The 13,327-nt window shown below is 44.0% G+C and overlaps 1 protein-coding gene across 7 annotated transcripts in view; it reads right to left on the bottom strand.

Moving 5' to 3' along the window:
• Positions 1 to 13,327, bottom strand: part of NBEA (neurobeachin) — a 1,787,704-nt gene that overhangs the window by 27,985 nt on the left and 1,746,392 nt on the right. For all 7 annotated transcript variants that reach the window (XM_078657170.1, XM_078657173.1, XM_078657172.1 and 4 more), the window contains one exon: positions 2,688 to 2,789. In XM_078657170.1, the coding sequence (XP_078513296.1) occupies positions 2,688 to 2,789 (102 nt within the window). The remainder of the gene's footprint in view (positions 1 to 2,687; positions 2,790 to 13,327) is intronic.

The following is a 13,327-nucleotide window of genomic DNA, read 5'->3' as shown; positions in this document are numbered from 1 at the left end:
TTACTAAATTACATTAATGGAAAGGCTTATTCAATTGACACATTTTCTATCCAACTACCATTTTGAACAAACATCTTCTAATCTCAATTATTTTGCGCTGAAACCACCACGTTCTGCCATAAAGTGACCTCCAGTCATCAATCTTTCTTTAATCAGCTAACCAAGTTTAGTTTTTCAAAAATGCACAATTATGACTGTGGTTGATGTATAAATTACCAATATTGATCAATGTAGTCATCACTATACCTGCACCATATGTGTGTGTGTGTGTGTGTGTGTATATATATATTCTATCTACTTCTGTTATATACTGCTTTCTACATTATGCAGTGTTTTCAGCTGCTCTGGGGTGAGAATGTGCAAGATTGTGTATTTTAGAGGTGTTAGATTTGGAGAGGTAGGTGTGATTGCACATCTCCGTAATGGAAACCTGCACAACAATTATTGCACTTTCCAAGTGGAAATGACAAGTGCACCCACTTGTCATGTCCCACATTCTCTGTTTCAGAGGCACATTGAGTGCTCCATTGCAAGAGAGGCTTTTAACAGATTTTACAAGCTCAAGTGTTCCAAAGCATCTACATTAAAGAACAAACAAATTCAATTTCCAGATGTTCTTAATGGGTAGTGTTTTTGGAGAAGGGCTACCTAATCACAGGAGGGTGCAGCAGACTCCTGGGGTGGAAGGGACAGAGACTGACAGAACTCGGATGATTGACTGTCGAATGTGTAAATTTCAACCAGACAAGAAAGGTGTATTAGGCTCATAAAGACGTGCCAATGTGTGATGAAGCTCGGATCACACATTTCCTGAAGACACTCTAATGAAACAGAACAATTACTCTAGTTCAGCTGTTTTTAACGTTTTGACTTCTGTGCATCCCCACTGAATCACTGCTGGAAGTTGAACCTCAAAAAATACATTAAAATGTGAAAACAGGCATACATCACATACATACACAAATGATTAAAAATTTTATTTAATTCGCACAAAAAACACAAAAATCTAAATTTTAATGGGAATGTTGAAGCTCTGCAGAATTTTGTTGCATGTAATTCGAAGCTATATGCTTGTCTCTAGCGTACTAATTTCTCTTTTTTGCTCCTACTGCAGGCTATCTGCTTGTCGCGCACGCCAGTGCTTCAAATGAGGATACCACTCGCCCATACTGCATTTTGTTTGCAATACTAATTCTCATTCTTGCTCCAGAGGCTAACACAAGTTCAAGCAGCCAATATGAAGCAGAAATAAGTTAAAATACTACTTTGAAAACATTTGATTGCAAGCAGCAACAGTCTACTAATTCCAATTTAAACACCAACAGCAAGTGAGGGGTAAAAGTCTGCACTACTGAAAACAAAATGGCTGTCTAACATGTCAACCAAAATCTAATGTAGAGCTGTGCGTTGATACAAAATCAATTAGGGCTCTATTAAAAAGATTTACCAAGCAGAATCCTGCGGTAATATGGCGCCCGAGAATACCCATACCAAGGGTGCAGTATAACCACAGCATTACATGTTTTGACCCTTGAAGTGAGGAAATAAACAAGGACGTCATTAACTGCGCACTAATTTTCACACATTTTTCAGCCCTTGCAGGGACTTATCCGGAGAGTTTCACCTCCTCCTTTTGACTGGTGACATGTGTCTACTGGTAAACTAGATGGTGTGAAAGTTACTGTCTCCATATATGGCACTCACGCCCACATTAAATTCTCTTAGGCAGGTCCAGATACCGCAAATCAACCTAAATTCTATGTTAAAGCCCAATAGAACTAACGGTTGTGGAAACAAAAGGAACAGGTTGGAACCGAGGCGGTGGGGTAAGTTCAGTGCTTAATTTGAGCCTGTGGTTTCCGGTGCTCAGCACCGGCACCTAATCAGTAATGCCGGCACTATTCTTGAGCACGAGTTAGAAACACATTAATTTATGGTGGGCACATGGAAATTAGGTGATTTGCCCAGAATCACAGGATGTTGAGCCGACGCCGAGACTGAAATCTGGCTCCCCAGCTACGAAGTTGAAACTCTCCCCATTACCCCACATCCTCTCCCCACTTTCATTGTTAGTAGTTGGTTCTGTTTTAGGTGGCGCTAACAGGAAAAAAGGGCTGGTGCAAGCTGCCTACTGATGAGAGCCCCAGCACTTATTTTTTCACAAATTAACCACTGTTTAAGTTAGGTTGGCGTTAGGGGGAGGGTGATGTTTGGTTTTATGTTTTGTAAGGGGGATGAGAACGATAAAGAGAAAAACGACAAGCCCAGAAAAACTCTCTTATGTTCTACTATTTACCCTTTTTGCATCCTTCCTCGAAGATGACTTACACTGTATCTATTTAATGGCTGCCAATAATAAGAAATATTTTTTTTTAACTAGACTGCCTGAATTTTTCTGCATAACTTGTCATTTTAATTCACCTCCCAAACACTAATTTCCAGACGAATCATGATTTTCGGTAAAGTTGGGATTCAGGCCTTAGAAGGCTGAGGTGTGAATATTCAAATAGCACATGGGGTACATCCACGACCCAACAACGTCACACTTAATTAAAATATGCATTAATACTGTTTTCCAGATTTTTAGATCTGCTTTTAACAGTCAGTATAGTTAAGAAGATCGATTGTGCATTGTTTATATACAGAATTATGCGGCACGTGTATGCATTTACAAAACAATCACCCACCTTTAGCTCCACTGATCACAAGTCCGAGCTCTGCACACACAGATACACAGACCACCTCATGGTCATGGCCAGTAAGGACGGCTCGAGGGGCTGGATAATCACCTGCAAAAGACATTCACAGTTAGCTATACAAAAATCCCAAATGCTAGTCTCATTGTGTTTCATTAGGAGTATGTAAACTTCTCTTTACAATGAATATCACACTGCAGCACACATTGCTACACATATATTAGCTACAAGGTCTTCGACACCCATTGCCTTAAATCTCTCCCATAATGAAGAAGCCATAATAAAGCGGCCTTAAAACAGCAAAGAGGCTACTGAGATAGGAAAAAGGGACAAGGAGGGAAAAGAGGAGAGAAAAGCAAACAAAATAGGAGAGGAGAGAAAAGCAAAGAAAGGAGGAGGGGGCTTGTAAATAGCAGGGCTTGCCCAAAATGGGTTCATCTTGCTTGATAGAGTTTGCCTTGTAACACAACACATTAACCTAACTTTCAGGCACCCAGCTCCTTTTTTTTAAATAAATCTTTTTATTAACATACATTGGCATCAAATATACAGTGCAGAGGAATTGGTAAAAGTATACATGGTGGAGACAATAAGTGCGAGCTAATGACAACATTACATCATGGGAATAGGTTACGGGGTAAGGGGATCATCATTTTCGATACTAACTGGCGGTTTGCATATCTCTCCTCGGTATGAATTCCACAGGCTCCATATGTGGGACCATTTTTTGGGGGAGCCCCTAGCCACATAAACTGTATTTTCTCTGTGCATGCACCAATCAAGGTCTTTTTTCCAGGCCACTATTTTGGGTGGGTGAGCCGCACCCCACAGCTGTGCGATATTCCGTTTTGCAAGCATTAACCCCAGCGTGACCCATTGCATCAGATGAGCGTTCAAGTCCGTAGGCCAGCGTGACCCATTGCGTCAGGTGAGCGTTCAAGTCTGTAGGCTCCCATATATTTAGGAGGCACCTACGGGCTTCTGGGTGAAGGTGGACGGTCAGTACTGTATTGAACGTGTAGTGCACTTTCTGTCAAAAGGAACGTATGAGGTCGCATTCCCATATGATGTGCATGAATGTTCGTAAGAGGCCACATCCCATTCTACACTCCCCCCAGTCACTCAACTCCTTTCAAGAACACAAATCCCTCAAGGTCTCTCTATTAAAAAATCTAGAAGGAGCCCTCAAAGCCAAGCTTATTAATATCTACTTCCAGTTGACCGTTCCACGAAGGGGGAATACTGCTAACCACAAGGTGCCCGTACCACAGAGAGGGGAATAGTCCCCAGGGAATTCACAAGACCTAGGGATCTGGTAAATTAATAGGCATTACCAGTCAGCTCTGCGGGGCCACTAAGCAGAAAAGGATGAACTTGTGTCTGCAGTGTGAGAGGCGGAGCACTGGTTTCAAATTCCATCCCTCACAGACACTGGACAGCCGGAATTTGAAGTGGGCGTGGGTAGTGCAGTGCAGGCTAGTGAAATATATGGCTACACCATTGTGTGGGAGGATGTGGCGGTCTCAGAACCCTGTGCCCCCTTCCAACAAGTGCCCTTTCATACCTGCCAACTTACAAACTAGTTTCACCATGTAAGGAAGGGGCAGGGCCTTGGAGAGGGCAGGCCTTTGTGCTAAGAGCTTCCTCAGAGGCACTTGCCACTCACCATCCCCCCGCATCCCTCTGAAAAAACAAAGGGTTGTTGAGGTTGTCGCCGATGTTCTGGGGTGTTTCCACACCTCCCAATGGACATCGGCTGCTGACTGCCTCCGAAAATGTGCCAGAAATCCACTCTTTAGGTTGGTTTTCAGCTTGTTTTTCCAGGCACTGTGTGATTTCGGCTCCTCACCGGGTGACCGTTTGAGGGGGGCCACCATGTGAGTTGGCAGTTTGCGTTGCACACATTTAGGACGGATCCAAAGAGCCTCTTTGCCCGTGCGCCCGTATGTTATGTTAAGTTTATTTGTATAGCGCATGGCTAACCCAGCGACGGGGCGTCCTACGCTTATGGACATAACAGGAGATGCAACAGCGCGGCCGGTGAGAGTAAGCTAGATAGAGGAGAACAACCAGGTTTTGATCTGTTTTCTGAAGAGCATGTGATTAGTGGTGGCCCGAGTAATATGTACCTGCAAAGGTGTTCAGACAATATACTGCATGGGGCCACTCCCCGGTGCACATGAGATAATGCGGCCTTTCCACGGCAGGCGTGCAAAATGTGCACCCAGCCACTCACTATTGCAACCATGGCTCCTTTTGCAAGACGGAGGGCTTCGATGGGCACAAAATGAATTGGTACATGCACCTGTAGTGCCCTCTAGACACTTACATAGTACAGCCAGCAGCAAGTCTTATATACCCCAAAGACAGCCCCCCTTGGAGAGAGAGAGAGTGAAAATTACCAGGCAACAATGTGCTGAGAAACCTACGCGCCAGCGATATATACAGAACATTTTACAAACCGTGCACCCAAGTATCAATTCCCTCGTGGGTCATCATTTCAAAGAGAATCCTACATCCACTGCACGTGAAAGCATGCGGTTTCCACGGCAACTGAAAACACATATAGGAGGATCGCAAATGTTGGTACTTAACGCATGTTTCTTGGACTTCATTATGATTAAAAAAAATTATGTTTTTAAAAAGGTGCTATTGTTTTTAAACCTATGGATGAGAACGCTGATTAGGGTGCTTAGTTTTATAAACCAGATGGTAAAGAACTGTCTCTTTTATAATGGATGCATGAACCATACATACACTTCGGTAGCGAGATGACTCACTAACCGACTAAATGGTTTATGTTTTTTTAAACATAACCGATATAAGCGAATATTTAGTGATTTATGTACGTATAAGGTGTACATTTGCGAACGTCTGAATTGCCTTGACAAAATAAATGAGTCAAAATACGTTAAAATTGCTTATCTGGAAAGTAATATTTCAAAATAAGGGTTATATTATATGTTGAAATGATGTGGGTGACTGTATTCGTTTAAATGCCTTGTTAATTTTGTTAATGTAATTGTTTACTTGACAAAAGCTGCACATAAATTGTTTTTAGGTCTATAATGATTTTGAGCTTTTATCTAGTTTTACCCACTGAATGGCAAGGTAGATAAATAGTAAATTAAAAGACATGTTCGATCCCTGGACTCCTGAAACAAATATGCAGTTTCTGGCCCTCAGATATTCCACAGGGATAGCAGCAACGTCATGAATGGGGGCAGAGGCGTGGGGAGGGACAGCAGCCCTCAATATACTGCAGTGCAAGGGACAGATGTCAGGCACCTCGGCAATCCGTCATCTCTTCTGTCACAGCCCCAACAAGAGTGATAGATGCAGCAGCGGGTTAAAGGCCTCGGCGCGCGGGCAGCTGCAGGTGAAAGGACAAAGAATGGAAACAAAGATCGGACTGGGATTGCATTCATTTATTAATAATGGGCTAAAAACCGACTGACGTGCACAGGGTTACAGTAGCAGAAGGAAGAACGAAAAAAAATCAACTCACCGAAATATTTGAATCATCCAGTGTGCGCGCGCTCACTGTGCGAGATTGCTTCACATCTTCTTTTCTTACCTGCATTGGCCTTGAAATTGTGTAAACCACGGGTCAAATGTACTTGAATTTTTTTTTTGAGTGAAATGTTATTTTAATCGTGCACAAATGCAATGGCTGCAAATTAGTAAAAATTCACAATTTTCAAAACATCCACCTTAGGGATCTCTGGAGTCTGCACACTGTCCGATTACTTTCTTTTAAGGCCGAGTAATTTACAAGTTTCTCTGACATTCATAATCTGGTAAATGAGCACAATTTGTGTGGGTGAAGAAGCAGAATATAGCAGGGATAATGTCCTTGTTTTGAGGGGGGACACTGGCCGAAATAGGTGTGGAAAATGTCAACAGTTATTCCCCATTCCACGGTCAAAAACCCATAATGGAACAGTAATAATGCAACCAGTATTTACCACACCCTCCAGTATTTACAATTCCGGATATGGTACGTGACTCGTAACAAGGGAGGCATGGGGGAGGCGTGGCGGCGGCAGCCAAGATGGCAGTCCCAGACTAACTCTACTGCGGACCTCCTCACCTGTCCGCTGTCATCTGCCGCCACTACGCCTGTAGTGCACCCCCCCCCCCATGGCCACTCGGCATTCCAGCCCCCAAAATCGGCCCCCAATACCGGCCCCCACCCTTGCGGCGCACCGGGGGATTGCCCGGTGCCCGCTATGGCCAGTCCGGGCCTGATTCTGATACTGTGCGACCGAGCAACGCAGGTGACTGGAGAACTTTGGCTACTGAGACCGCCTGGCCTGACATGGCGAACTGTTCCTCTTTGGGGAGGGCACTACTTTAGAATGTACTGCTAACAAGCGTGATTGGCACGCAATTCGGTAGAAGAAGAGGTCCTTATGACATGTTATAGTTAAGTACTGTATTCTGTTATGCATTAGGTTAGGGTAACAGATGCTTCAAGGGTAGAAGCATGGGGAGAGGGCAGTTGTAGCGAGGGATCTTATGTTAGTCCTCATTTGTTTATCTGTACATTTCTTCAGTCGCAGGCACCACAGCAACACATCTAGTCCTTGTGATCCTACAGGCCCTTGCTGCAAGTGGCACCAACACATTGGCGTGTCCATAGAGCACCCACCCAATGTCAGTCTCCACTTAAACTCGTTACCCACATGATGGAGGTCCATGTAATGTCCTGGACCATGAATGGCTTGCTGGACCGCATTAAGTGCACAGCTGTTCTTTGGTATGCTTAACGGTTCCAGCCGGCGGTTCTAATGCTACAAGAGACGCACTTTGTGGAGGTGCACTGCCCATTCCGACAACGGTGTGGTTATAACAGGGTCGACCACTCGGGGTTCACGCAAGGGTCCCGAGTTGTCGATGTCTTACTACGTAGAGGGTTCCTCCTGGTGGTGACCAACACACACAAAGACCCCTATGGGAGATATACTTTAAGTAAAGATCTATAGCTAGTTAAGTCAAAAAATTGATGTAAGCAGTTCTAGGTCTAATTATAGCATGTACCCTATGGGAGATATGTCGGAGTCATGGTCCTGTTTTAGGATAAACAATATAATTTCCTGTCAGTCTATGTGCCTCATCCGCTGCTCTCCCCCACGTTGAGCTCCCTACTGAGATTCTTCTGAGCCCTCCTCTGGGCACCACTGTTGTCGAGGGGGAGGCAGGGCTTTAACTAGATCAGAACTGTAAATATCACAGTGGCAGTTCTGTATGACCCTCTTTTGGAAAGAGACGTAGCTGCATCACTGACTGGGGCTGGAGGGGTTCGCGGAATGGGACAGAATAGGAATCACCCTATTGAGGGACGTCTGGTCAGGGACCCACATTCATTCATCTCAAGTGTTGCAGGAGCAATATCAACTTTCCCACACTCAAGTGCACAAGTATCTATAGCTACGCCACACTCCCTTGGCCAACATTCCGCCAGAGACCTCCATTCCTAAATTCAGCCCCCTTGAGACCAAACTACTGACAGAGAAGCTCACCAAAGGCCCAATCTCACAAGCATACAGCTCCCTGGCTGCTAATGCCATGCACAAGGTCCAGCACTTGAAGCAACAATGTGAGGTATGGTTGGGGTTGGGGAGCTTGATGAAGTGGAGTGGAGGGAGGCCAGGATGGACCCTCTGGAACTTGCTATTTCAACCCCCTCATACTGGCCCATCTTAATTACATCCACCTCACCTACATGACACCCCCTGCGGCTCCAGTGGGTGGGCCGGATCCCCCGCGCCGACTGCATTCGATATTCCTCACTGAATGCAGACAATTTCCACATGGCTACGTCTAGCCCTGTGTTGGCCCATTACTGGCAACAAACAGAACATGAACTGTTGTCGGTCTTAGGCTGACCGCTGGAGCTCTCACCCAGAATTGCTCTGCTGGGCCTCCTGGAGGACTGGGCTGAAGCGGACGTTCCTGGGGAATCGTCCCACTGATTGCCAAGAGAGGCACTGCCCTGAACTGGACCTCCAAGCACCCCCTTCACTGGCCATGTGGAGGGCAGGGGTGGACTACTGTGCACAACAAGAGCGGTCCATTTAATTAGCCTGGGTTGCCCGCATAAACATGGGAGGATATGGAGCAAGTGGGGGAAATATCATGGCCTAGGTTCAGATGTATGATCAATTTACACAAGTGTACCGCAGTGCTGTGTGTGACATGTTTTTTTTTCGACTGTCCTATTGCAGTGTTTTCTCTATTAAAATCAATAAAATGTGGTTATTAAAAACAAAAATCAAACAGAGGTTGGCATAGTGCACAAACCTCCATGAATTTCCACTTAGCTTGATAAGTGTAGACATATCTTATATCTTTTAACGTAAAATGGATTATTTGACATCAGCAGATGAATCTTCCAATGATCGAGATAGTGGGAACCTAATATTAATGTACAACCGAATGCGAAAACCTACATTCCTATACCTTTCTCTTTTAACGCTAATCTACGGAAGGCCACATACAACACTGTTTTATGTCTAGTGTGGGCTTATTGACAGAGAATGAATATCTGCACCCAATGCCACGCGTAGCTTTAGGCAAACATCTAACATGCTGTTCCTGACCAAGCTGGGGGAAAAAGCTATAAACATCCAATTCTTGTTCCACATGGAAACCTTAACAAGGGAAAGTGACACAAAGTGCCCTGGTAGAGGTCAGAAAACATTTTCTGACCAAGGCCAATAACGACAACATCAGCAAGCACAAATGGATGTTTTTTTACTATGTTCGAATCCTCGACCAACTGTGAGTTATGATAGTTAAGCAAGATGTGGGAGGGGACCTGTATTTAATCATTCTTGTGCAAATGAGTCATCCACTTTTACAATGTGGTGATGTTATGAAGACAGTACATTTCAGCACCCCGGAAATTACTGCTGCATTGTGCAATTACGTCTTTAGCACTGGAGCTAAGCGCAACAACCCACATGATGTAAATATGGCAACAGAAAATAATATTATTTAATTACTGTCGTATGGAGATATTTGATCAGCTTCATACATATTTTTCTGCCTTTCTAGCAACCAAACAAATACAGCCTTTGTAAGTGGGCAGAGGCAAATAAAGCCAACAGCCACAATATTTAAAATAATAAGCAGCAATATAAACCTAAAAGCACAAACCACCCCTCCATCATGATCCTAATGTGTAGTAACCCCACACAATCACGGCCATCAGTGATAGGTAGACAACGAGCAGCAGCTGCTCCATCTGAATTGACCACTGGTGCTAATAGCACACTCTGTGCCACCTCTTGTCTCAGGGTTCATGAAGCAGTGAGCGGGCAGTAAGATGGCTCGAACAGGCCTGCTTGTTTTCTCTAGATTCTGCTCTTAGCCCTTTCACTAACTAGTCAGCACAAAAAAGGAGGCTGTTAAAGGATGTAGAAGTGGCAAAGCCTTACCCCCTGTGATGTCATGGCCTCTTAAGAAGAATAAGGCCAGGTCCCCAATAATGAGTCCTGGTGCTCACCAGCAAGCACCGGCACAAATTAAGCACCCCCTTCAGCATGTTAAACGAAGTCTCAAGCAGACCTACGAACAAAACAGCGCTAGTGAACTTGCACCTCTTGTGACTATCCTGTTGGAAGCTGTGTAATGAGAAATGTCAGATGAAGTCCTGAGATCAATGAAATGTCAGGCTCTGGGGATCGCGCCGGTATAGCATTGATCCTTATTAAGAACACCAGGCAGAGGGTGAAAGCAATATGTGGCGGAGAGGCTCCCGAGGATAACAGACCAAGACCAACACAACAGCCCATGAGAAATTCAATCACGCTCCCACCGCCGACTGCCCGCGCAACTCTCGCCTCCATCATGTAGGAGACGGCTTCCAATTAAAGCGTGCAAATTAATTTCTGGCACTTCCAAATGAGGTTTTGTATTTGTGAAAATTTCGAATTTTCATAGGAGCCTGCTGGCCACCCGTCTCCTTTGTAATTTTATAATTGTTGTCCTTATCTAGTCAGAGTTCATTGCGAGTGTTTATTTGATGTTTTAGTTTTGTTTCTAGAGTCCCTCCCATTTAAAAAGCTTGCATTCTCCGTGGAAGGCCAATTTAAATGAGGTTGTTCCTGTGACTTTCTGAATACTAACAGCTGGTTCTGTCTTTAGCTTTTCTATATGTATTAAACAAAGCAAGCACTTTCAAAACATAGAGATGACTTTTAAAAATATCTTCAGACTGATCAATAAGTGCTATGGAAACCGAGAGAAGGAACTGATGTTTAAGGTGTTCAGCTGCAGAGTCAGTACTAAAACACTGCTTTTCACCTACCAGCAAACAGCTTGATATGTTATTCGTATATATAAATGTTAATGTGTCTCAAGCATAGCTCATGCTTTTTTTGTTTTTATACCATCTATGTATTATAGTTAAGTTGGGAAATAAAATATACAATTACGAACAACCAAACAAATAAATATAGACTGAAGATACAGTTTCTAGCCATCTGAAACTGGCACTTTAGTGGATTATTTTGTACTCTCTGTTGGTCGTATCACTGTGAATCAAATCTATATGGCATTTGGAAAGACTATCGGCCATTTTAAAAGTGTCACTGAGGTAACGATTGGGGCTGCAGTTGTATAGATACACCTGTGGTGGGGACAGGACTCACATTCACGTTCTGGTGGCGGAAGGCAGGGTCGGATTGGTAACGCGGGCACTCGGAAAATGTCCGAAGGGCCAGTAGCCGAGTTCGACCTGTGGGCTGCTTTTTTGGGCAGCCTGGGGGCTGTCTGTGCTGCTATGATGCCGCCAGTGGGTGCCTGAGTGGCCTTTCTAGAGGCAGATGGGTGGAGGTATCACTCCCTTTCTCTTGCTGGGCAGGCCCATTAATGTAATGTGATTAAGCGGGGCCAGGGAGCCTGAGCAGAAGTGGTCTCAATTGCATTCATGTGTGGCTCAGCAGTGTGAACTAATCTGTGCATTTTTTTAAATCTAAATGAAGGTAATAAAATATGCCCCCACCCCCTTTTTTTTCATAAACTTCGCTGAAGCAGTGTTTTGCGGAAATGCAATGCGCAAATGTGGGGCCCTTTTTGTTTGGTGTGCCGGGGCCGATTTTTTATCCCAATCCAACCCTGGTGAAAGGGGCAGGGCTACTTCAAGTCTCCACTGGTAAGGTAGGTGTGTTGGTTTCTGTACCTTTTAAAGCAGCACTTCCAACCAGGAGGTGCGTTAGGAATAGAACTGGGGTAGAGGAATTGCCCCCTTCCTTTAAACAGAAGCAGGCTTCAATAAAAGGGAATGCTGATTTAACTAAATGATGCTCTTTAACAAAAAAAGAATAAGCATTTGGTGTAATAACACATTTTGCTCTACCAAGTGGAAATTATTATAATTACCAAACGATTAAAACACAATAGACTTCATAGAAAATTTAAAATGGCATTTAAGATATTTGCTTGGCCCAGGCCTTTTTGTTAAAATAGAGACGGATATTGCTAACCGCAAACTATTTTTAGAGCATACTACAAGCTTAAGTATTTTTCTGTGGCAGTTTTATTCAAATCAATAGAGTTGATTTTATCACCCTAAAATCGATTCAAGCAAAGACAAACAGAACCATTAGTAGATATTTTTCCATGTTGATGAAAGAGAAATATACTTCGAGAAGTAAATAGGGTGCTTCACTGACATTTTCTGAAAAAAATAGAGGCTCCAGAGTGTTTTAGAAACCATTTATTGCCACAGCCACCGTTCAAGGAGCTACAAATGGGTGATGAGCTTTTAACTAGATGGAAAGCGAATGACTCTCATACGTCAGAGTTCCTCCAAAGCTGACAATTTTTAGGGTGAACCACTGCATCTAGAAAGCTGTCGTTTTTTCCTTCCCTAAAACCCCACAAAGACCTTTTTGATCACATAGGATTATGGACAATTTGATCAAGAGCCTTTCAACGGTTCATTCCATGACTATGGGCTCTTTAACAATGCCCAACATGCCTTGAGCCCATCATGCAGGGGCATAACACAGGCCCACGCATCCCCCGCAGTGCGGGGGGGGCCCTCAAGCTTAGCACTGCACTTCGGCCTGAGAGCTCCTAATAGAGTTCGGAGGGGCCCCTCCACGAACCTGGCAGGGGGGCCCCCTCAATTATCGTTATGCCACTGCCATCAAGCCACACCGTAATTGTGTCTCTAGATCAATAAGGCAATTTTTCATTTCCCTGTATGGGCTAGCAGTTGCAAGAGATAGAAATGTCTCATCACCTAGGGCAAATCCCATAAAAAATGCATAATGGAAATGCAGCACCCAATGATATTTGCCCATTGAAAAATGTTTTCCAGCAAATCATAGAAGAATATTGGCCCTTGAGAAGAGTGTGGTGTCCAGGGATATGGTAGTCTGGAAGAAGTATTAGGTAAGAATAGTTATTGAGATCAATATTATGAACAAAAGATGGGCAAAGTCTCACAAGGAAGTCCCGATTACAACTGCCATTGGTCAGCATAAATAAATCACTCTACAATCAATCCACTATTCCAAGATCTGGAATCTTGGTTTAACTCCAAAGAGCTTCTGAACACCAGGGAATACTGTAGCAAAACAGGGAGACCTCCATCCACAACACCATTCCATTTC

The sequence above is a fragment of the Lissotriton helveticus genome, chromosome 8 (genome assembly GCF_964261635.1).
Source record: "Lissotriton helveticus chromosome 8, aLisHel1.1, whole genome shotgun sequence".
In the NCBI taxonomy this organism is placed as follows: domain Eukaryota; kingdom Metazoa; phylum Chordata; class Amphibia; order Caudata; family Salamandridae; genus Lissotriton; species Lissotriton helveticus.
Note: the sequence above shows the minus strand (reverse complement) of the source record. Positions and strands in the feature narration are given on the sequence as shown.